General features: G+C 46.0%; 2 protein-coding genes across 8 annotated transcripts in view; both read left to right on the plus strand.

Annotated features, from left to right (window-relative positions):
• Window positions 1-18,997, plus strand: LOC101946573 (zinc finger and SCAN domain-containing protein 21-like). Of its 4 annotated transcripts, none has more exons than XM_008176774.4 (5): window positions 3-221; window positions 1,009-2,073; window positions 3,748-3,970; window positions 13,267-13,314; window positions 16,911-18,997. In XM_008176774.4, the coding sequence occupies exons 2-5, from the start codon at window positions 1,249-1,251 to the stop codon at window positions 17,594-17,596; spliced, it is 1,782 nt and encodes a 593-aa protein (XP_008174996.3). In that variant the 5' UTR covers window positions 3-221; window positions 1,009-1,248; the 3' UTR covers window positions 17,597-18,997. The 4 variants fall into 4 exon arrangements, with proteins under 4 accessions (XP_065450401.1, XP_065450400.1, XP_008174996.3 ...); XM_065594327.1 differs by having other exon boundaries at window positions 1,157-2,073; XM_065594329.1 differs by lacking the exons at window positions 13,267-13,314; window positions 16,911-18,997 and adding an exon at window positions 4,955-7,874 and having other exon boundaries at window positions 1-221.
• LOC135983317 (zinc finger protein 420-like) overlaps window positions 17,900-24,634 on the plus strand; it is a 14,956-nt gene continuing 8,221 nt past the window's right edge. Inside the window, exons 1-3 of one of the 4 annotated variants that reach the window (XM_065594315.1) lie at window positions 17,900-19,185; window positions 21,633-21,907; window positions 24,126-24,208. In XM_065594315.1, coding sequence (XP_065450387.1) covers window positions 21,887-21,907; window positions 24,126-24,208 — 104 coding nt within the window. In that variant the 5' untranslated portion in view covers window positions 17,900-19,185; window positions 21,633-21,886. Of the gene's footprint in view, window positions 19,186-21,632; window positions 22,253-22,409; window positions 22,548-24,125; window positions 24,209-24,634 lie in introns of those variants that run through there. The other 3 variants (XM_065594316.1, XM_065594317.1, XM_065594318.1) reach the window with 3 other exon arrangements.

Consider the following 24,634-nt stretch of genomic DNA (forward strand, 5'->3'; position numbering starts at 1 on the left):
ATTAACCCTTCTCCAGGATCGTTGTCACTTCCTAGGTAGGACCAGCCCCTCAGCATCGGCTAGGGCTCCCCCACTCAGGGACACCCCCTCCCAGTGTCCCAGCGCCCCAGCATAGGGGAAGCCCGGGCACGGGGGAGGGGGATTCAGCAGTTGCTGGATACCCAGAGAGAACAGGGCAGACGGAGGCGCTGGATCGGAAGAACAGGAGCCCCCAGCCCCAGGTATGTCCCCATTGCAGGAGCCACAAGGGAGAAGGGCTGATGCCCCCTGCCCTGCTCCATAGGGACTCCTCCGTCACCCCGATGCTCAGGGGGACATGCCCATTCACGACATATCCCCCAGGTGGGGGCTTTTCTCTTTGCAGCTCCCTCTGGGGGGAGGGGAGGGACCTGTCTGTGCTGATTGGAGGCAGGGGGCGGGGGCATGGGCAAGGGGGTCAGGGAGGGACCTGTCTGTGCTGAGGGGGGCAGTGAGCTGGGGGTACAAGTCGTGGGTCTTGCCCTCACTACATTTACTGTGGGGGGCTCTAGTAGTGGCCCTTCTAGTTAGGTCACCAAACACTTTCCCTCACAAAATAATTCTTGCCACTTTTTCTTTGAGACGCTCCCATTCCCCTGCTCTCTGCAGCAGGCTGGAGAAGCGCCTCGTCTTTGTCCCGTGAAATTCCCTTCAGGTCTGGCTGAGGTATAAACTGCTAAAAATGGCCATTTCCCTTCCCTTGATTTTGTTCTTCAGGAAAACGTCAGCAGTTTGCCGAAATAATAGCTGAACACAAACATTATAAGGCTGGGCTCGCGATGACCCAACAGCAGCTGGTCCTGTACTGGAATGTCTGTATTAAAATAAAAATATTTGGAAATTCCATACGAAAATCTCCGTTAAAAGAACATTATTTAGGTAGCAAAGTCAAGCAGCACTCATAAGTTAGGAAATGACAGATTCACAGTTACCTGCTTTATTCATCTGCATTCATTTAATTAGATAGTTACATACTATTTTTTTCCACAGGACACACTTGGGACACCAGATGGATGCACGAGTGGGCAGTTAATGTTGAGTGGGCAGATCTTGGAATTTCCTAACATTCAAGTGGTTGGCGTTGCAACCTAAATAACGTACTTTTCATGTAGCGTTTCATATGGATCTTTTGCTGCAGGCTGTGCAGGAGGAGGCTGGATGCTCCCGACAGGTCCCATGCATGTTTATTGAGATTGGCATCTGAGAGTGCAGCCGCTCCTGAGACAGACCATGGCCACAGAACTACGTGCAAGTGCAGATTTGGGTCTCCAGTTACAGGTGCCTTTAGAGCAGGGCGTGCAGCCCCCAGTAAAAAGGGAGGAACAAGATCCACCAGGCCCCGAGCCAGGGCAGGGAGTGGAGCAAGGAGAGAACCTTCCCTTTGTTGTCTGTTCTGGGACCATCGGGGAATTACTGAGATGGGCGGCTCCGCAACAGTCCAGGCTTCAGAGGCAGGACGAGCCGCCCCAGCGCTGGGAAGTCCAGTGGCAGGAGGTGCTGCAGGCCCTATGGACCCCTCCTGAAGTTGTGCCGGCCCCGGTGACGCTACAGCTGCCTGAGCTGGCACCAGGGGACGATATTGAGGCCTATCTGGCCAACTTTGAGCATGTGGCTAATGCCTGCCAGTGGCCGAGAGGAGAGTGGGTAACGCGACTCGTGCCGGCACTCAGCGGAAAAGCCCGACAGGCCTACAGCAGCCTGGAGGCTAGAGACAGCAGAGACTATGGGAAGGTGAAAGCTGCCATCCTGCAAGGGGAGGACACCCGCCTGGAGATGCGGCGTCGATGCTTCAGGCAATTCCGCTACCAGGAGGCCGAGGGGCCCCGGGAGGCTTACAGCCGCCTCCAGGAGCTCTGCCATCGCTGGCTGGAGCCGCAGAGCCGCACCAAGGAGCAGATCCTGGAGCTGCTGATCCTGGAGCAGTTCCTGACCATCCTGCCAGAGGAAATGCAGAACTGGGTCTGGGAACGTGGCCCAGAGAACTGCGCCCAAGCGGTGGCCCTGGCAGAGGGGTTCCAACTGGGGCAGACAGAGGCTGGATTATGGGAGCAGCAGGTAAGAATATTTTAACTTGATAATCCCAGTGGAGACTGGGTAGGAAGGGAAGAAGATGCCAAATATATAGACAGGCTCCAGATGGGACTGGATGGTCACAGACTAGATTACTGTGCTGTAAACTCAGCGTCCAGTCCTCCTCCCTAGAGCAAGCAGAGAGCAAAGGCTGTTCCTGTTAGGCGGGGAGTGATGGCTGGATGTAGGAGCCAGTACTGAAGGGAATCAGGGCTGCAAAACTCTCTTTGGTTCACGATCAGAGCTAGAGGAAGAAAGGGATCAGGATACCTTTGAAAGGAGAAGAATAAGAAGGGATATCGTAGAGGCATTGAACTGGGATCTTTTATTCGCCCTGTCTCCTATTACACGAATAAGGGGATGGTAAGCCACTAGGCATAAAGCAAAATGTAAAACTTCAAGTCCGTTTCCACCCAACACCATATGCCATTTCAGGCCTAGGTTGGAGCAGGGTACAATAAATGGATTGGATATATTTAGGGATAGAAAGACTTTCCAGGATTCTACTACAGGTTGTACCTCTTTAATACGGACTTCCCTTGTCCGGTAACATCTGTGGTCCAGCATCCACTGTGACCCCGGGGGTGCTCCGGGGCTGGAGTACTCACGGGGAAAAGCCAGTGGCCCCGGGCTTAGAAACTCCTCCCCTGCCCTCCCAGAGCTTCTGAAGCACCGCAAACAGCTGATTTGCGGCGTTCAAGCTCAAGGAGGGAGGAAGAGGAGCAGGGAAAGGGTGGCGCTCAGGGGACGAAGCGGAGCAGCTGCAGAGCCCCGTGGCCGGGGGCAGGAGCGCAGCCTGGTGGCTGGGGGCTAGGAGCGCTCCTGGCCCCTGGGCTCCATTGCCGGCTGCGGGGCTCCACTCTGGGATCCCGGCCAAAGAGCTCTGCAGCTGCCCCGCTTCTCCCCCCGAGCGCCACCCTGTCTCCACTCCATCAATGCCAGCCCCTCTGCTGCCGCCGGAGCACAGACCCGCAGCCGGCAGCAGTAGAGGGGCCGGCATTGACCTGACCTCCCCTGGTCCGGCAAATTCCCTAGTTCAGGATTGGTCAGGTCCCAAGGGTGCCGGACCAGCAAGATACAACCTGTAGTATATATCCAACTTCATCTACCTCAGTTGACCTCTAGATACTGGAGCTCAGGAGGGATCTTTCCTGGGGAGAAGATTTTCCCATAGTGATGGGGTCCTTACACTTTTTTCTCAAGCGTATGGTGTTGGCTACTGTCAGAGATGAGATACAGGGCTAGATGGACCACTGGTCTGATCCAGTCTGGCAGTTCCTGGGCGCCTAATTGCACAAGTCTCTGACAATCTGTTTGTTTGACCTGGCAGAACCTGGTTGTGTGGGCGTCACTTCATTTAGCTTATTACTATTCTTATTATTAATTGGCTATTTGACATGGTGCCTCGGGCCCTGCACAGAGTGTGTTCAAGGGGCATCCTCTTTCTTATGCTCCTGTGTTACTGTAAGGGTCTCTGTTTTGTTACTTGCCCTCCACAGTACCCGCTGCTGAGCCTGGAAATCTAGCTTGGGTCTGTGGTCCCTTCCACCATTTCTGTGTTTCCTGAGGACGTTCCCTGACGTCTCCCCTCTCAGACTCCATTCTCCCCTGTGGGTTCCAGGGACCAGCTACACTGTGATGTGTTTGGCTCATCCTCAGGTCACGGTGCGCGTGAAGGTTGAGGAAGTGACTTCGGAGAAGATGGCTTCCCCTGAGGCATTATGGGATGCTCCCGGCTCCCAGCTAGAGCAGTTGCAGCCCCATCACGAATGTGTATCCCAGGAGGAGGTGGGACGAGTTGAGACCCCAGGACACCCGTATGAACCACTCTGTGTCCCCAAAGAGGAGCCCCCGATCCTCCAGGAAATGGATAATAAGTCAGGTATGGGGAAGGCTCGGAGGGGGGCTGAGGGGGCAGCAGAGAGGTGAGCACCCAGGGCTGAACATTTTGGGGGACTGGGGAGTACTGGCTTGCTTGGGGGTGGGGAGCGATGGAATATGAAACCCCCCTGCCACTTCCAGTGTTGGAGAGAAATACAGGGGATACTCAAAATACAAACTGAAATTTATAGAAATAAAGTTTTCAAAACAGATTTTTTTCCTTTTTCTGTCCAAATTTTTTAATGAAAAAAATATAAACAAAATATTTCTAATTGAATAATTTCACTGTGATTTTTTTTCTTAAAAAAATGAAGGGGAAAGTGAAAAGTTTTGAATGAAACTGAAACTGTTAATTTTCTTTCCACATTTTCCACATATACCCCTCCCCAGATCTTTGACCAGAAGCATTTCATATGTTGTTAGATACCAGCTGGGGCAAAGATATCTGGAAGTTTTTAAGAACAAGTTAGATAAAGACGTGTCAGGAATCATTTAGGATCCTTAATCCTGTCTCCGTGCATGGGGATGAACTAGATGGCCTCTTGAGGTCCCTTTCAGCCCTATATTTCTGTGATTCTATATGGAGAGTTTTCTCTGACAACTGTGTGGGAATTGGATTATATTCCTGCCTCTACCATGCAGTTCTCTATGATGTTGGGCAAGCCACTTACATCGAACTTTTCACAGGCTTCCCTAACACGGGTCAACTGACTCGAGTCCCTCTCACCTTGGGATTGCATTGCAGTGTAGATGTACTCTGGATGTTCCTCATTTTCTGGGTGCCCAATTGAGAGCCTAGAGTCTGCTTTGCAGAAGTGCTGAGCACCCACAAATGTGACCGAGGTCAAAGGGCGCTGTGCTTTGAACAGATATGGTGCTATGTAATACTAAGTACTCTGAAAAATCAGGTTTTCGGCACCTCGGACTGGGCATGCAAAATTAGAAGACATTTTTGACAATTTTGGCTTCCATCTCTGTGTTTCAGTTCCCCGTGCATAAATGGGATAATAACTCCATATCCCACAGGGTGTTGTGAAGATAAATTCATTAACGCTGGTAAAGAACTAAGATACTACGATGACAGCAGCATTGAAAAGCCCAGGAGGAATCAGTAATTCTGTATTCAGTGCATGGTTTGAATGGTGTGCAGTCAATAACGCATGCGACCACACGCTCAATGTGGAGGATAAAAAGAGTTATTGAATAGCTACCATTCAATGAACACAGTCCATCCTGTGCTCTGAATGAGGAAAAAACAGTTTGTGATCATAGAATTAAAGACTATAAAAATGCATATGCACAAGGAAGCTGAAATAAGATTGCCTGGGCAAGATTAATTCTGGCATTCCCAACCTTTGAGTGTTCATCTTTGCAACCTTAACAGTGTGTTTACATGGGGGTTTTGAATATAATATGGAAGTCCCTGGAAAGTCACACACACATTAATCAAGCTCAGTGCTCCAGTCCTCTGCATCTCATTTGCTCCTGCTTCGCTCCCACTCTCCCGGCTCCTCCTTCATTTTCTCCCTTTCCCAAGCCCATATCCCCTGCCATTCATCTCTGCCCCCTCTCCCCTGTTCCTCACTCCTCTTAAGATTTGTGAGAATAATTGTGATTTTTAAGAAATCCTGGAACACCGAGCTTTTTTCCAGTCCTCTGGAACTCCCCAGTGTCAAACCAGTATTTAAAAGTCTAAACCTGAGTATCTCTAGGTCAGTTAGCCTGACATCAGTACTGGGGAAGATCACAGAGCAGCTGCTACGGGATGCAGTCAATAAAGAATTAAAGAATGGTAGCATAATTAATGCCAGTGAGTCAGTTTGGTTTTGTGGAAAATAGGTCTTGTCAAATAAAGCTGATGTCACTTTTTGATGAGATCACAAGTTTGGTTGATAAAGGTAACTCTCTTGACATGATGTCCTGAGACTTCTGTAAGGCATTTGATTTAGCACCGCACGGCATTCTGATTAAACAATTAGCACCATACAAAATCAGGGCACCCATATTAAATGGAGTGAAAACTGGCTAGTTGTTAGATGTCAGAAAGTAATTGTAAATTAGGATTCCTCATGTGCATGTGGGTGTTTGGTTTTTTTTTGGTGGGATCCTGCAGAGATCTGTTCTTGGCCTAATGCTATTCAGTATTTTTATCAGTGATCTGGAAAGAAATACAAAATCATTGGTAGTAAAATTTGCAGATGACACTAAAATTAGGTGCAGAGGTAAATAACAATGGGGACAAGCCATTTATACAGAGCAATCTGGATTGGCTTATTTGAACACCATGCATGTATATACAGCCAAATACATGATCACACATCTAGGAACGGAAAATGTAGGTTACATTTACTGGATGGGGATAGTATCCTGGAATGCAGCAACACTGAAAAGGACTTAGGGGTCACGATAGGTAAATAAATGAACATGAGCTCCCAGTGCAATAGTGTAGCTAGGAGGGTGAACGTGACCTTCATATGTATAAGCAGGAGAATTTGAAGTAGGATCAGGAAAGGGATGTTGCTTCTGTGTATGGCATTACTGAGACCATTACTGGATACTGTGTGTCAGTTCTGGTGTCCACACTTTATACAGGACTTTGACAAACTGGAAAGGATTCCGAAAAGAACAACAAGAACAAATGTAAGAAAAGGAATACAAGATTGTAAGAATTATTGGAGGTCTGGAAAATGCCTTACAATGGGAGGTTCAAGAAGCTCGATCTGTTTTTTTTATTGCATTGTTGATAAATTGTATAGTCAATTGCTTGACCATACTTTGGCTTGTTACTGTGTTATGAAATATACGCCTGAGACCAAATAATCCATGTCAGACTGGTTTATCAATGTGGTACAGGGAAAAGGTTCTACGTGCTACCAGTTTCTGAAGATCAGTCCCATTCAGCGATGTTCATTAATCTCATGCAGGTGTCCTCCCCAGAGTTACACCCCTAAAGCCATTCTTTTGTACCCTACTTTTTTACCAGTAAAAAGCACCGCATAGGTCATTCGAAACTGGATCTAATTAATCAGCTTTCTACCTTGTTTGGTTTTGATACCAGGTTTACCCCTTTATCTTTTGTTCCGAACCCATGTCTTTCAGGTCATGATGCACCATTATTTTTGTTTTGAGCACGTGCATTCCAAGTACTAAGTGACTTGAAAGCACCTCCTAGGTTTGTGTATAACTCCTTTCCTACGGTCATGAAGATGTAATCATCTGTCTGGATCCTGACAGTTTTTCTATCTACTCAAGCCAAGGTTACTTCAGCTAATGCAAGATCTTAGGGATACTTAACATAAGTGTACAGAATTTTGGTATAGGTCAGTTTAGGCTATATCACTGTTACAATATTTGTGCTTAATGGTTCTTAATACATTATGTATGTATTAATCAACAGTATAAAAAAACTATATTAAAAGAACATTAAAATTACAAAGTCCAGCAGCAAAAGTTAGGAAATACTGAAATTAAGGTTGCCTGTTCAAGGGTGTCAAGGGACTCCACCAATCTGCGGAAGCAGGTAGCTAAGGAGAACTGAGGTAATGACTCAAGGCAACATTTCCCCTCCAAAATAAGGAGAATTTATGGCACTTTAAAAGTGTGGGAAGCCCCCAGATCTGAAGGTGCTTTGCTATTCATATCAAATATGAATATCGGATAATTAAACAGAAAATGGCAGTCTGAGGAGATGTCACATAACTGATTGATATGTAGCGTGAAGGGGCACAATCTGAGGGGACTTTATATTGATATTTAATCATTGGGGGGATCTGAGGGATTTGATGAATGTTTGGTAATTACTTAGAGAAAAGCACATTGGGATTTTCTACCAATATTCGAGAATTAGACAAAAATGGCAAAACCTGAGGAGAAAATTGAGATTTTTCCATCAATATTGGATAATTAGATGGGGGGAGAGAGGGTAAAATCCCAGGGGATTTATATTAATAACTTATTAATTTAAATTAATAGTATATTTCTATTAATGCTTTTCGGCCTTTGTCACATAGTGTGTCTTATATTTAGACCTTGGCAGGCTAAAAGATATGTCAACTAAGGGCAATTGTTTCCTTCTAAAACCAGAAGTTAAAAAGGGGGATATAGAAAAGTGGTAAAATACGAGGAGACTTTACATCATTTTGATAATTAGAGAAAGTGAGGATTTGCTCCCAATCAAACATTTGCACAGGCAGCCAGGAGCACTGGGCAATATGGCTTTGACAGGAGAAGGGTGGGGAGATGGAGCAGGAAAACAGTTGGGAGGGGACAGCAGCATGTAAAGGGCCGTTGTTCGGCAGTTGGGAGATGAGGCCAGAAAGTTCCGTGACAGTTGGGAGAGGGCAGCAATGAGGGAGCAGCAGCAACAACAGTCAAGAGGTTTGTATGCCAATGCAAGAAGCCTGGGTAACAAAATGGAGGAACTAGAGTTACTGGTGCAGGAAGTGAAACCGGATATTATAGGGATAACAGAAACATGATGGACTAGTAGTCATGACTGGAGTACAGGGATTGAAGAGTATGTGCTGTTCAGGAAAGACAGAAATGAAGGCAAAGGTGGTGGAGTAGCATTGTATGCTAACGATGAGGTAGACTGTAAAGAAATTAGAAGTGATGGAATGGATAAGAAAGTTAGTTTGGGCTAAAATCACTTTGGGGAAGAAAGCTACTAGAGGTTCCCCTGAGATCGTACTTGGGGTGTGTTACAGACCCCAGGATCTGATTCAGATATAGAGAGAGACCTCCTTAATGGTTTTAATTAAATAAACACTACTGGGCATTGTGTGATTATGGGAGACTTTAACTTCCCAGAACAAGATTGAAGGATGAGTGCTACTAATAATAGTAGGGCCCAGGTTTTCCTGGTTGTGATAACTGACCATTTTTTTCGCCAAATAATTGCTGAACCCGCAAGAGGTGATGCCATTTTTAATTTGGTATTGGTGAGTACTGAGGACCTCAAAGAAGAACTGGTAGTAGAGGGCAACCTGGGTTTGAGTGATCATGAGCTAATTCAGTTTAAACTAAAAGGAAGGATGAACAAAAATAGAACTGCAAGTAGGGTCCTTGATTTCAAAAGGGCAACCCTTAAAAATTAAGCTAATTAGTTAGGGAAGTGGGCTGGGCTGAAGAACTCAAGGATCTGAATGTGGAGAAGGCTTAGAATTAATTTCTGCAACTTTCACGTAAAGTATCTGAAGCTGGCACCCCAAGCAAGGGGGAAAAATTCATAGGGAAAGGTTGCAGACCAACCTGGATTAGCAAGCATCTCAAGCAGGTGATTAAGAGAAAGCAGAAAGCCTACAAGAAATGGAAGATGGGATTGATCAGCAAAGAAAGCTACCTCTGGGAGGTCAGAAAGTGTAGGGATAAAGTGAGAACTGCTGAAAGCCAATCAGAGCTGGACCTTGCAAATGGAATTAAAACCAATAGTAAAAAGGTTCTATAGCCATAAGAAGAAAAAGGAAACAAGGAAAGAAGATGTGGGGGGGGGGCTGAACACTAAGGATGGGTGGAAATTAAGGATAATCTAGGCATGGCCCAACAACCCAAACAAATGCTTTGCCTCAGGTTTTAATGAGGCTAATGAAGAGCTTGGGGGTAGTGACAGGATTGCTAATGGAATAAGGATATAGAAGTAAAAATTATCACATCCGAGGTGGAAATCAGACTCAAACAGCTTAATGGGACTAAATCAAGGGGCCCGTATAATTGCCATCCAAGAATATTAAAGGAACTGACACATGAAATTACAAGCCCAATAGCAAGGATTTGTAATGAACCTATAAACACGGGGGTGGTACCCTATGACTGGAGAATTGCAAATATAGTATCTATTTTTAAGAAAGGGGAAAAAGGGTGATGCGGGAAACAACAGGCCTGTTAGTTTGACCTCAGTTGTATGCAAGGTCTTGGAACAAATTTTGAAAGAGAAAGTAGTTAAACACATAGAGCTTAAAGGTAGTTGGGATAAACCACAACATGGTTTTCAAAGGGTAGATCATGCCAGTCTGACCCGATCTCTTTCTTTGAGAAGATAACTGATTTTTTTAGACAAAGGAGATGCAATAGATTTAATCTACCTGGATTTCAGTAAGGCGTTGATATAGTTCCACATGGGAAATTATTAGCTAAATTGGAGAAGATGGGGATTACTATGAGAACTGAAAGGTGGATAAGGAATAGGTTAAAGGGGAGACTACAGTGAGTCATACTGAAAGGTGAACTGGGACGCTGGAGGGAGGTTACTAATGGAGTTCCTATGGGATTGGTCTTGGGGGACCAATCTTATTTAACATTTTTATTACTGACCTTGACACAAAAATTGGGAGTGAGCTAATAAAATTTGCAGATGACTTAAAATTGAGAGGTATTACCAATAAGGAGGAGAATCAGAATATCATACAAGAAGATCTGGATGATCTTGAAAATGGGAGTAAAAGAAATGGGATGGAATTTAATAGTACAAAGTCATGCATTTAGGGACTAACAACAAGAATTTTTACTATAAACTGGAAACATATCAGCTGGAAGTGACAGAAGAGGAGAAAGACCTAGTTGTGTTGGTTGATCACATGATGACTATGAGCCACCAATGTGATGTGGCCATGAAAAAGCTAATGAGGTGCTAGAATGCATCAGGCGAGGTATTTGCAATAGACAGGGAAGTACCATCATACAAGGCACTGGTGAGACATTATCTGGAATACTGTGTGCAGTTCTGGTCTCTCATGTTTAAGAAAGATGAATTCAAACTGGAACAGGTGCAGAGAATGGCTACTAGGATGATCCGAGGAATGGAAAATCTATCTTATGAGAGGAGACTCAAAGAGTTTAACCTAACCAAAAGAAGGCTGAGGGGAAATATGATTGCTTTCTATAAATACATAAGAGGGATAAATACCAGGGAGAGAGAGAAGTTACAGTAGATACTCAGGGTTACGAACACCTCGGGAACAGAGGTTGTTCATAACTCTGAAATGTTTGTAACTCTGAACAAAACATTATGGTTGTTTTTTCAAAAGTCTACAACTGAACATTGCCTTATTACAGCTTTGAAAATTTATTATGCAGAAGAAAAATGCTGCCTTAACCATCTTAATTTAAATGAAACAAGCACAGAAAGAGTTTACTTGTCAAATCTTTGTTTTAAACTTTCCCTTTTTTTTTTTTTTTTTTGGTAGTTTACATTTAACACGGTACTGTATTGTACAGTATTAGCTTCTTGTTTGGGTCTCTACTGCTTGATTGCATACTTCCAGTTCCAAATGAACTGAGTGGTTGACTGGTCAGTTCATAACTCTAGTGTTCGTAACTCTGAGGTTCTAGTGTATTTAAATTAAGCACCAGTGTGGACACAAGAACAAATGGATATAAACTAGCCATTGATGAGTTTTGGCTTGAATTTAAGTGAAGCTTTCTAACCATCAGAGGAGTGAAGTTCTGGAACAGCCTTCCAGAGGGAGCAGTGGGGGCAAAAAAATCTAACTGGCTTCAATACGGAGATTGATAAATTGGAGGAGGAATTGGTATGATGAGACTGCCTACAATGACATGTAGGCAATCTGCAACTGCTAGCAGCAAATATCCCCAATGGCCAGAATGGGAGGGCTCTAAGTTACTACGGAGAATTCTTTCCCAGGTGTCTGATGGATCTTACCCACATGCTCAGGGTCTAACTGATCCTCATATTTGGGGTTGGGAAGGAATTTTCCTCCGGATCAGATTGGCAGAGACCCTGGGGTTTTATTTTTGTTTTTTGCCTTCCTCTGCAGCATGGGGCATGGGTCACTTGCTGGTTTAAACTAGTGTAAATGGTGAATTCTCTGTAACTTGAAGTCTTTAAATCCTGATTTGAGGCCTTCAGTAATTCAGCCAGAGGTTAAGGTTCTATTACAGGAGCAGCTGGGGGAGGTTTGTGGCCTACAATGTACAGGAAGTCAGACTAGATGATCACAATGGTCCCTTCTGGCCTTAAAGTCTATGAGGGTTTTTTTTATCAATATTCAAAGATTAGAGAGAAATGGCAAAATCTGAGGGGAAAATAAAGATTTTCCAACAATCATTGATAATTAGAGGAAAAAGGGATGAAATCACTCTCCTCCTGATCTCCCATGTCCCCATGGAGATTTCAATCAATAGCTAGACAGTCCCTGCCCCATCCCCTGCCACCGTGGCTTAGCCCTGTCATTGATATGGGCAACAAGGAGTCCTGTGCTTTGAGAAAGGTTTATTTGGGGAATGCATTGTACAATCATAGAAATGTAGGGCTGGAAGGGACCTTAAAAGTTCCGGAGAATTCTATGGCAGTTGGGAGGGGATATCAGAGGGGGATGGGTGAGTGAATGGCAGGTGGAGGTGGGGAGCTGAGTTGGGTTGTTGGGGTGTGGGGAGCAGCTGGGATGGGTTAAATTGGGGCCAGGCAGACTCATCGGGGCTTCTCTACACTTGAAAGTTAATTGGGATTAAGACCGGGAGTGATTTGAAAGTCTATTCCAGAATAACTCTTTATGTGGACACTGTTATGCCAGAGAAGAGTGCCTCCTTGTTCCTGTTTAGCTTAAGCCATTTGCAAAGATGGATTGGACTATATAGGATCAAGGTACTCTTTTTCTGGAATAAGAGTTTCCACATATGAAAGTATTCTGGAATAACTCCTTGGGTAGCCAATCCCTCCTCAGGGACTCCTGCTTTCCCTTTCTCTTCCTGTGACCCTTAATCGAAGATAAGAGAAAAAGTTGATCCTTAGGGAGTTTAAGCTCCTCTGCCCCCATTTTGGGAGAATTAAATCAGGGAAACAGTTTTCCTCAAAAATGAAGGGGATTTTATCTCTTTCACTAATTAGAGAGGGAAAGCGTGAATTTTGAGATTTTTCTATCAATATTTATTAATTAGACAATGAGGGAAATTTGAGGGGATTTTCGGATCAATATTTCATTATGAGGAAAAAACATCAAAGTCTGGGGCATTTATATCACTATTCAAAAATTAGAAAGGAAAAGTTAATACCCAAGTGAGCAGCAATTGCTCAAGCCAAGCTCCCAGATTACAAGGGGGGCATCCGCAGCATCTAATGTAGGAAGCTAAGCCCCCAACATGCTGACTAGAGATTCACCCGCAGAGATCCAATGCAGGAATCACTGGGTGAAATTCTCTGACCTGGGTTACGCAGGAGGACAGACCAGATAATCATAACAGTCACTCCAAGCCTTAGAATCAATTAACCTATAATTTGTCCTCATGCGTACGCATTATGATACACTCTTTAATTACATTATTGCATATTGGTTTTTTCCACAGGCCCCCGGCCTCATTCAGAGCACATGATGGATGGTGATCACAGGATGGGTAGGTTAATATTTATTTTTATCCTTCTCCTTCAGAGTGGGGCTTCAGTCATTATTAACTGCACACCATCCAAACCCTACATTGAATCCAGAATTATTAATTTCCTCATGGGCTTTTCTATGCTGCTTTCATCATATATCTTAGTTTTTTACAAACATTAATGAATTTCTCTTCATAAACCCCCGTGAGGTGAAATGGTATGATCCCCACTTTACATCTATGGAATGAAGGCCAAAGTTGTCAAAAAGTCTCTTGCAAATTTGGGTTTCCAATTTGAGATTCCCAGGCCCAGATTACGTAGCATTTTTATAGCACTTGCTGTTATCAAAGCACAGCTATTGATCCAAGTTGCAGCTGAATGCTCAGCACATCTGCGGCTCTGACCCCTGGTGACTCAGGTTGGGGACCCAGAAAATGAGGAACACACAATGGCTACCTGTGAAAATTTGGTTTAGTGATTTGCCCGGCATCACATAGGAACTCTATGGCAGAGGCAAGAACAGAATCCATTTCTCTAGGGCAGCATTTAACTGCCTCAACCAAGAGACCTTCCTTTCTCTTCCTTCAATCCCTTGCCTCATTCTCTGTACACCTTCCAACTTCAGCGACAAATGAGCCAACTGTCATACAGCCTCCTTTGTTACAAAACCCTGACTCATGCCCACAGCACAGACCATCCTATGCACTAAAGGAGGCAGGGGTTCCGTGGAAAAAAGTGTATGTGATCGTGTAATTAAAGACTGTATCATAATTAGGCTTCGTATAATTTGATTTTCATTTTTTTTATAATTTGGACTGATAATATCAGTTTGTTTTTAAGCATTTTTTGTTTTTATCGATTTAAATTTTCAAAGTTGCAGGAAATTATGAGAGAGTCAGACAACTTGGGCAGCAGGCAATAATTATTAAATGACAATAGACACAAAGATTCAAAAAGTTAAAGCTTATAACAGTTAAAACACAAATTATCCATACATGTCAAAATATACAAAGTAGGGCTGTCGATTAATCACAGTTAACTCACGCAATTAACTCAAAAAATTAATCACGATTAATTGCAGTTTTAATCACACTGTTAAACAATAGAATACTAATTGAAATTTATTAAATATTTTGGATGTTTTTCTATATTTTAAAATATATTGATTTCAGTTACAACACAGAATACAAAGTGTACAGTGCTCACTTTACATTATTTTTATTACAAAGATTTGCACTGTAAAAATTATAAACAAAATAAATAGTATTTTTCAATTCACCTCATACAAGTACCATAGTGCAATCTCTTTATTGTGAAAGCGCAACTTACAAATGTAGACCTTTTTTTGTTATATAACTGCACTCAAAAACAAAACAACGTAAAACTTTAGAGCCTGCAAGTCCACTGAGTCCTACTTCTTGTTCAGCAAATCGTTCAGACGAGTTTGTTTACATTTACGGGAGATAATGCTGCCTGCTTCTTATTTACGGTGTCACCTGAAAGTGAGAACAGACATTCACATGGCATTGTTGTAGGCAGGGTTGCAAGATATTTATGTGCCAGATGCGCTAAAGATTCATATGTCCCTTCATGTTTCAACCACCATTCCAGAGGACATGTCCATGCTGATGATGGATTTTTCTCGATAACGATAAAGCAGTGCAGACCAACACATGTTCATTTTCATCATCTGAATCAGATGCCACAAGCAGAAGGTTGATTTTCATTTTTGGTGGTTCGGGTTCTGTAGTTTCCGCATTGGAGTGTTACTCTTTTAAGACTTCTGAAAGCATGCTCAAAACCCCATCCCTCTCAGATTTTAGAAGGCTCTTCAGATTCTTAAATCTTGGGTTGAGTGCTGTAGCTGTCTTTAGAAATCTCACATTGGTATCTTCTTTGCGTTTCATCAAATCTGCAGTGAAAGTGTTCTTAAAATAAACAACATGATGTGTCATCATCTGAGACTGCTATAACATGAAATATATGGCATAATGCAGGTAAAACACAGAGCAGAAGACATACAATTCTCCCCCAAGGAGTTCGGTCACAAATCTAATTAATGCATTATTTCTTAACGAGCCTCACCAACATGGAAGCATGTCCTCTGGAATGGTGGCCAAAGCATGAAGGGGCACATGAATGTTTACCATATCTAGTGCGTAAATACCTTGCAATGTCTGGCATATAAGTTATTTGGGAGGTTCACATGCTGTGAGTGTCAGGAATGGGGAATACCTCCTTGCTTCTTCAGATACATTAGGATGGCACTGTCCTATTATAACGATAACACTTCTGGGTTTTGACCTGTAGATGAGGGTATTCACATAGTGGCCTTAAAATTTACAAATAAATTCTTTTTTCATTCTCCGAGCAAACCCTTAGGCTGGGTCTACACTACCAGCCTGAATCGGCGGGTAGAAATCGATCTCTCGGGGATCGATTTATCGCGTCCCGTCGGGACGCGACAATTGATCCCCGAATCGACGCTCTTACTCCACCAGCGGAGGTGGGAGTAAGCGCCGTCGACGGGAAGCCACAGAGGTCGATTTTGCCGCCGTCCCTACAGCGGGGTAAGTCGGCTGCGATACGTCGAATTCAGCTACACTATTCGCGTAGCTGAATTTGCGTATCTTAAATCGACCCCCCCCCCCCCCCCGTAGTGTAGATGTAGCCTTAGACTCCTAGAATCATAGAAAGGTAGGGATGGAAGGGACCTTGAGAATCATCAAGTCCAGTCCCTTGTGCTGAGGCAGAACCAAGTAAACCTACACTATCCCTGACAGGTGTTTGTTCAACTGGTTCTTATAAACCTCCAATGGTGGGGATTCCAAGCCTCCCTCAGAAACTTATTGCAGAACGTAGCTACCTTTCTAGTTATAAAGTTTCCGAATATCTAACCTAAATCTTCCTTCATGCAGATTAAGCCCGTTACTTGTTCTCCATGTCCACTGAAGGTAGGACAAGAATTGATCACAATTCTCTTTATAACAGCCCTTATCATATTTGAAGACTGTTATCAGGTTCCCCTCTCAGTCTTTTTCAAAACTAAACATGACCATTTTTTTAACCTTTCCTTATAGGTCAGGTTTTCTAACCCCTTTGTCATGTTTGTTGCCCTTCTTTGGAAATACTGACTAATGATGGACCCTGAAGGAGTCAGTCGCCCAACCCCCACTGAGTTTTGGAATAGCTGAATTGCTCCCTTCTCTTTGAAAAAGGTTCAGTATGTGTGGTGGGGAGGGGGGGAGTGAGTTTGGCTGTAGATTTCAGATCTGTTAACAGTTGCAGTTCCCTTTACAAATATCGCTAACCCCAAAATCATGTGAGTGGCTTAAAAAACATGATTTTTAAAAAATACTAGTACATTCTGGGTTCTGTTTATTCACTGTCTGGATTTTGAGCTATTAGGGGTTAACATTTTCCAGCTTTTCTCCTCAAATAGTAGGGCTAGAAATTGACTCACTTTAAAAAATGAAGCTTTTCCAATAATCACATGACTCCAGGAACTGGGCGCTTTGAGAGCAAATATCATGAAAGCTGACAACACATCTTCCCCCCCCCCCACCCATACACCCACACACTTACCTCTGGATTCTCTCTCCTCTCATTCCATCAGGTGACGTGGTGCTGAGCGCAAGTCCCCTGCTGGAGGTGCCAAGCGCAAGTCCCCAGCGGGAGGAGACAGAGATGGCAGGGCCACGCAGGGTGTCCCTAGGAAGATACAAAGGGAAGGCATCACGGACTCAGCGCAGGGTGGGGAGGCAGCATGGGAGCCCCATTGGGAAAAGGCAGGTGGAATCAGCCCCTCCCCTACCAGACTTGGGGAAGCCCGAACCCCAGCCCAGGCCTTTCAAATGTGCTGAGTGTGGGAAAACCTTTTGCCGCAGCTCTGACCTGCTGAGACACAAGCGGATCCACCGGGGGGATCGGCCCCACCACTGCACTGAGTGCGGGAAAAGCTTCGTTCGGAACTCCCACCTCCTGATCCACCAGGTGATTCACCGTGGCGAACGCCCCTTCACGTGCAGCGAGTGTGGAAAGAGCTTTAGCCAGAGCTCCACCCTAACAAGACACCAGCAGATCCACACTGGCGAGAAACCCCACCGCTGCCACCAGTGTGGCAAGAGCTTTGGGCGCAACTCCAACCTGACGAGGCACCAGAGGCTCCATGCGGCTGAGCGGGTCTACCGGTGTGCAGGATGCGGGGAGGCCTTCCGCAGCAGGGGTCTGCTCATTTCTCACCAGCGATGCAGCAAGAAGGAGAGGCCAGAGGCTTGCAGAAAGCGCACAGCGCCAGCTTAGTTGGGGACAAGAGGCAGAGTTTGCTATAACAAGGTGTTGTGATGCAGCTGAGGGTTCCCAGTACATGTGAGATGGGGATGGCCCCAGCACCACAACTTAACAGCAGTACCGCAATGCAGAGATGATGGGACTACTGCGTTGTTCTCCTGGATAGAGAAGGAGACAGGTTACCCAGCTCCAAAAACACTGTCTGTCTCACCTTAGCATTGTTCTTCTATCCAACCCCAGACATTCTTTATCTAATCTATCTCTCTAATCATATGTTCCCCCACTCTCTCTCTCTCTCTCTCTCTCTCTCTCTCTCTCTCCCTCCCTCCATCCATCACTCCCTATACACACCATCCCCTTGTCTGTCCATCCGTCCATTCCATAACAACATAACAAGCCCCTCCATCTATTCATCCACCCGTCCCCATAAACACTACACTGTCTGTCTTTCCTTAGCCCTACTCTTCTACCTGTTCATCCCCCTACTGCCCCTCTGTCTTTTTATCACCATATGCACCTATCTATCTAACTGTCTCTCCCCATACATCTTACCCCTCTGCCTGTCCATCCACCCCCTAACACACTCCAGGCATTCACCTGCCCTGAATCTCATTCTGATCATTCTGCCAGATAGATTAAGCGGACTACGAGCTTGGATACGATCCCAGCTGGTTGAGACTCCAGCCCAGTGCACCAACGGGATTGCTATGGGATTTTCAAAACTTTTGTTTCCAGGCTTCTACAGCTGAGTAGGTTGTGGGAGGTTGACTGGTGGCAGACTTAATTTATGATTGCTATTATTTATAGTACAGTAGTGCTTGAAAGGTCCCATGGAGATTGGGGCCCTGTCATGTGAGGTCCTGCACAGACACATCTATCTGAGGGACATATGGCACCCATGGCTGTAGTATCTGAGCGCTTTGCGTGGTGACAGAGATCAGGGTCTGGCCATGCTGGGCAGTGCACAGACACACAACAAGCAGGGGCTGCAAAGCACACGATGAATGATATGTTGGCTCTGTTGCTGCCAAGACGCACTGTGGCCGAGATTAAGGCTTCATTGTTCCTGGTGCTGCATCGACACACGGTGACTGAGGTTGGAGTCCCCTGGCTGCACAGACACAAAGTGAGATACAGTCCCCGCTCAAAAGAGCTCACTGTCTGAATAAACAAAGAGTGGGTCACCGAGGGGACTTGTCCAAGGTTATATAGCACTTCAGTGATAGAGCCAAGAACAGAACTCAGGTCTCCTATATCCTGCTCAGTGCCTGGCCTTTCACTTTGGGTGATATCAGCGGGTTGGTTTGAAAAAAGCTGGTAGGGTGTGTAGAGTCCCAGCTGTAAGGGAGGGACAAGGAAAACAATGTTAATACATTGGAAACAAAATAAATGTACTAGTTGGGAATACACAAAGATGCGCCTCCTTGGAAATCCCACCTGTCTGATGGTTTGGTCTCTGCCCCCAACACTCCCGACCTGTCTGCATAACAATTGGGACAATCTGTAACAGCAAAGACATTAACAAACCCAAAGACAGACTTCGAGGAGGAAGGCTGAGCTTTCTACAGCTGCATCTTCACCGCCTCTGCAAGGAAAGCAAGGTTAGTACAAACCCTAGAGGTATCCTTCCCCATATGCACTATGTTAGAGCACCTGCTCCATAGGATTCATAAAGTGATGGGCTCAAAGCTGCCTTGTTTTTCTTACTCAGCATATCCAGCAGTTACTGAGATCTGTGGTAAACACAAATGTAATAATCTGTAGGCAGAGCACTTTACAAGGAGTATCATTGTCCCGGTTCTATAGAAAGGGAAACTGAGGCACGGAGCGGGGACATGACTTGCACAAGGTCACAGGCAAGAGCTAGGACTCCCAGTTCCTACTTCTCTAACCTACAGGACCACACTGCCTATCCCAAGAGAGGGATAGAATCCAACAATCCTGAGTCCCAGTCCAGTGCGCTAACAACTAGAATTCACCTCTTTTTAGAGCTGGGAGCTCAGGCATCCTGACTTGCACCCTACCCCTCTGCTCTCACCCACTAGATTTCACTCCCCTCCTTGAGCCACAAATAGAACCCAGGAGTCCTGATTACCTTAGACAAGGAAAAGAATCACTATTAGGACCACACACATCAAAGTAAATAACATTCTGCTGACACATAGATATTTATTTCAAAGCCTGGATTCAAATTCCACTGGAGATGTTGGGGTCATTACTACCCCACATATTGGAATTTCTGGGTAGTTTTGTGTCATTTTTCTAAAAAAATCTGGGAAACTATATCCCCCAGCTACATTGCAAAACTGTATTAAATGGATTTTCTTAAAGTTACAAAGTCAAGCATTCAAAAATTAAGAAATATCAGAATTAAGGTTGTCTGTGCAACCTTACCTCTGCCCCAATTGGGGGGAAAGTATATGATGCATTAATATGTTATTAATATAATGAATATTAAAGTTGATTAACAACTAGGACTGATAAAAATCCATTTTAAGGAAAGATGTCAATTTTTTGTTTCAAAATATTTGAAACTGATATAAATTTAATTTGTATTTTTTGCAATTTACAGATGCTCCCTGGGTTACGCAAACCTGACTTACGCAAATCCGGACTTACGGGAAAAGTTCCGTAAACTTTTATTTTTTTGTGTGTGTGTGCGTAATTGTCAGGTATATGTTCCCGACTTACGCAAAATTCGATTTACGCAAGGTGTTCCGGAACGGAACGCTTGCGTAAGTTGGGGAGCGTCTGTATTACAAATTCTTTACAATTTATTTTTTTTTAATCAAAAATATTACTGAATTTTTTTGTTTACCAAATACCTAGTTTTTGGAAAACAAAATCAGTGTTTTTGATAAAAATGTTGAAATAATTTTTAAGAATTTTTAAAATAAATAAAAATTAAAAGGAAAGAGTATTTTTTCACCAAAAAAATCAACATTTTTGACAGTGTCAATTTTTCACAACATATATATATTTCTAAAGGCAGTTTCTAACAAAAATGCTTTTTGCTTGAAAAAATTCAACTATTGCTATTGTTTTTATTTAACATTTATATTGCGGTAATTCCTAAAGGTCTCAATCACATTGGGCCCCATTACAATTATTATTTATTAGTTGCATTTGCACCAGGTGCTGTACAGACAGATGATAAGTGGCAGGCCATGTCACAGGAAGTATAAATGCTGAGAGAGCACCTTGGAGAGATTGCACTTTAATGCATGTGCACAAAGGGGCAGAGTTAATGTTCAGGTAACCTTAACTCTGGCATTTCCTAATTGTTGTGTATCTGACTTTGCAATCTTAAGAACATAGTTTTCATGTCTATCTATCTCAGATACTTTACAGGGGCTGCCTTCACCATAGTAACTAAGTAAATCTTTAATGTATTTATCTTCACAACACTCTTTTGGGGTAGGGAGATATTCCTATTTTTACAGATGGAGAATTGAGGCACAGAGAAACTGAGGGCGAGTATACAGTAGAAACTTTTGCTGGCATAGTAACACCAGTTAGGGGTGCAATTAAAAAAAACATTTTCTATACAGGCAAAAGCCCTAGTCTAGACACAGTTATAGTGGCATAAAAATGCTTTTGTCAATTAAGCTTATTTCATTTGTGGAACCAGTACAAGCTATGCCAGCAAAAGCACCTATTTGTCAGAATAAATTGTGTCTGCTATTACAGCTATATCAGCAAACAATTTCTAGCACAGACTTGGTCTAAGTGACTTGCACAAGGTCGCACAGGGAGTCTGTAATGCAGGCGAGATTTGAACCGAAGTCTCCCTGGGTCCTAGGCTAGTGGTTAACCATTGCACATGCATCTAGAAACCAGAAAGAGGCAGCTCACTATCTTGGTTAACGACCAGACACACGACAATATTTTGGAGTAGACTAACTCTGCATCTGTAGCTCAGAGCAGTGGATTGGAGGCGGAACGTAGTAATTTTGTGGCTTTGCCTAGACTACACTTTAAAGGTGCTATGACACATGGAATTAGGGAGCTCAATCTAATTAACTCCAGGTTTGCTTTGTTTTGGCAGGCGTTAATTAAATTCAGCCAGACAGCAAGTGCTAACAAACAGCCTGTAAGGGCTGGTGGAGAAGCCACTGGAGTGATTCAGCCTGGGGACTGTGTGCAGAAGGCACTGGCTGGTTGTATTGCGGAAGTGAAGTGCCTAGAGGCTCTAGGCCCTGGGGTGCTAGACAATCCCTGCCCTGAAGAGTTTACGCTGTACATAGACCAGACAGACAAAGGAGTGGGAGGGGAACTGGAGGCACAAAGAGGGGAAGTGACATGTCCAAGGTCACACAGCAGGTCGGTGGCGGAGCTGGAAATGGGCGTCCCCACCCAGTACCCCAGTTGGTGACTGGGAGGGGACAGCGTCTCACACGGGCGCTGGGGACTCACTGATCTCCCAAAAACGTGGGGGGGGGCACGGGAAGAGGCCAGGGCAATAGGGGCATTGGAGCAGACACGCTACGCAGGCAAATCAATCGCTCTGCCTGCCCCGATGGGGCCGGGAGATCTGCCAATGGCATGAGCGGGGAGGAGGAGCCTCTTCCCTCCCCCCCCCAGCCCCCTTCCTCCCAGTCCCAGCATTGTCTGTGGATTTTAACCCCTCGCAGGCCCTGGCGCTGAGCACGGGGGGCTATGGAGACGGTGAGTCCCATGCACTCAGCACCCAGGTTCAGGGCCCCGGGGAAGGGGGGGAGCGGGGCGAGATGCCACGATCTCAGCACCTGGGTTCAGGGCTCCGGGGAGGGGCCCATGTGCGGGGGGAGACAGACGGGAGGACTCGGACACCCCGATTGGAGTGCGCGGGGCCCCATGCGCAGCGGGATCGGGGTGCGGGGCTGTAGCGGGGAAGCTGCGGAGACCCCCGGACTCGGTGCACCAAGGGCTCGGCCCGGGTGGGGGCTAGGCCAGGCCACCCCCGCTGTTCTCCTCTAGCCAGGTTCGTGCCCCGGGCCAGGCTCCGCGGCGGGGCGGGGAACGCCCCGGGCTCGGGGGCGCGGTGGGGAGGCCGCGGGGCGAGGCGAGAGCGGCGGCGGGGCAGGCGCGGATGGACAAAGGGGCCGGGTGCTGGCTTGGCCCTGCGGCCTGCTGGAGCCTGTCGCGCTGCCCGGGGCCGGGGCCTGTGGAAGGGGCGGGGGAGGGGGGATAGGACCCGCCTGCCCCCTGCGTGCCACCCGCCCCACACCAGGCTGTGTGTGCGCGCGAGAGAGAGATTTGCCTCCAGGACCCCTGTGTGTGTGTCTGTGCTGTGCCCCCAGGACCCGTGTGTGTGTGTGTGTGTGTGTGTGTGTCTGTGCTGTGCCCCCAGGACCCGTGTGTGTGTGTGTGTGTGTGTCTGTGCTGTGCCCCCAGGACCCCTGTGTGTGTGTGTCTGTGCTGTGCCCCCAGGACCCCTGTGTGTGTGTGTGTGTGTGTGTGTGTGTGTCTGTGCTGTGCCCCCAGGACCCGTGTGTGTGTGTGTGTGTGTGTGTGTCTGTGCTGTGCCCCCAGGACCCCTGTGTGTGTGTGTCTGTGCTGTGCCCCCAGGACCCCTGTGTGTGTGTGTGTGTGTGTGTGTGTGTCCGTGCTGTGCCCCCAGGACCCCTGTGTGTGTGTGTCTGTGCTGTGCCCCCAGGACCCCTGTGTGTGTGTGTGTGTGTGTGTGTGTGTGTGTCTGTGCTGTGCCCCCAGGACCCCTGTGTGTGTGTGTCTGTGCTGTGCCCCCAGGACCCCTGTGTGTGTGTGTGTGTGTGTGTGTGTGTGTGTGTGTCTGTGCTGTGCCCCCAGGACCCCTGTGTGTGTGTGTCTATGCTGTGCCCCCAGGACCCGTGTGTGAGAGAGAGATGCAGTGTGTGTCTGTGATAGACCCCTGGGATGTGTGTGCTCCTGCAGCTGTGTGATTTACCCCAGATAGACCCTGTGATTTACCCCAGCTGTGTGATACCCTGTGATAGACCCCCTAGTGTGTGTGCGTGCACGCATGCATGATTTCCCCTGGGACTCCCGTGTGTGTGTGTGTGTGTGATTTACCCCTGGGATGCATGTGTGCACACACCTGTGTGATTTACTCCTGGGACCACAGTGTGTCTGCACACATGCCTGTGTTGTTTACCCCCAGAACTCCAGTGTGTGTGATTTACCCTGGGACCTGTGTGTGTGCACATCCATGCATATGCATGTGTGATGTATTCCAGATGCCAGTGTGTGTCTCTCTGCAGATGTGTGTGATTTGCCCCAGACCCCACTGTGTGTAACTTATCCCAGGATGCTTGTATATGTGGTCCTTCCACATTGGAGGAAGGGTCTGTGTGTATGTGCATGTGATTGTGATATTTACCCTGGACCCTGTGTGTGCGCTTTCCCTGTGGGGCAGGGGCCCGTGGTGTGTGTGGGCCTTTCCAGCACAGAGGTTCTTGGTGCTGGGAGCGACCCCTTCCTCTCTCTGAGGAGCTGGCTCAGTGGGACATCTCAGCTGGGCCGCCCCGTCCCACCAGGCCAGTGTAAATCCCTCCACACTCCCTTGTCTCTCCTGTCTTAGGTGGAGTCTGTGACATATCCTGACTTTCTGGTTGATACTGAGAGCAATGGCCCCTTTCCACTGGAGGATCCCAGCGAGGAGAGGTAATGGCCCAAGCCCGTTTGCCCTTTATAGGACCGAGAACATGATGGTCTTACTGCTCTGCCAGGGTGGCCTTGGGGTTAAGGTCTAGGCCTGGGACTGTGGAGACCTGGGTTTGGTTCCTGCTGCCGCATGCTTTCTGGGTGACCTCAGACAAATCATGGACTCTGCCTGGGCCTGAGTTTCTCCAACAGTAAAGTGAGGAGAATGGTTTTGGCTGGTTACACAGGGAGCCCTTATTGGACTAGCGATTCCAGGTCTGTGCAGCGCTAGCAGTGACAGGACCCTGATCTCAGTTATGGTCTCTTGGTGCTATTATATCAATAGTAAATATGAGTCATCTGTCAGGCCCCTGCATACCTTTCAGATGCAAGAGCCAATCTTTTTGTTGTTATATGTTTGCATTACAGCATAGTCTAAATCTCCGC

This window comes from Chrysemys picta, chromosome 4, assembly GCF_011386835.1.
Source record: "Chrysemys picta bellii isolate R12L10 chromosome 4, ASM1138683v2, whole genome shotgun sequence".
Taxonomy (NCBI): domain Eukaryota; kingdom Metazoa; phylum Chordata; order Testudines; family Emydidae; genus Chrysemys; species Chrysemys picta.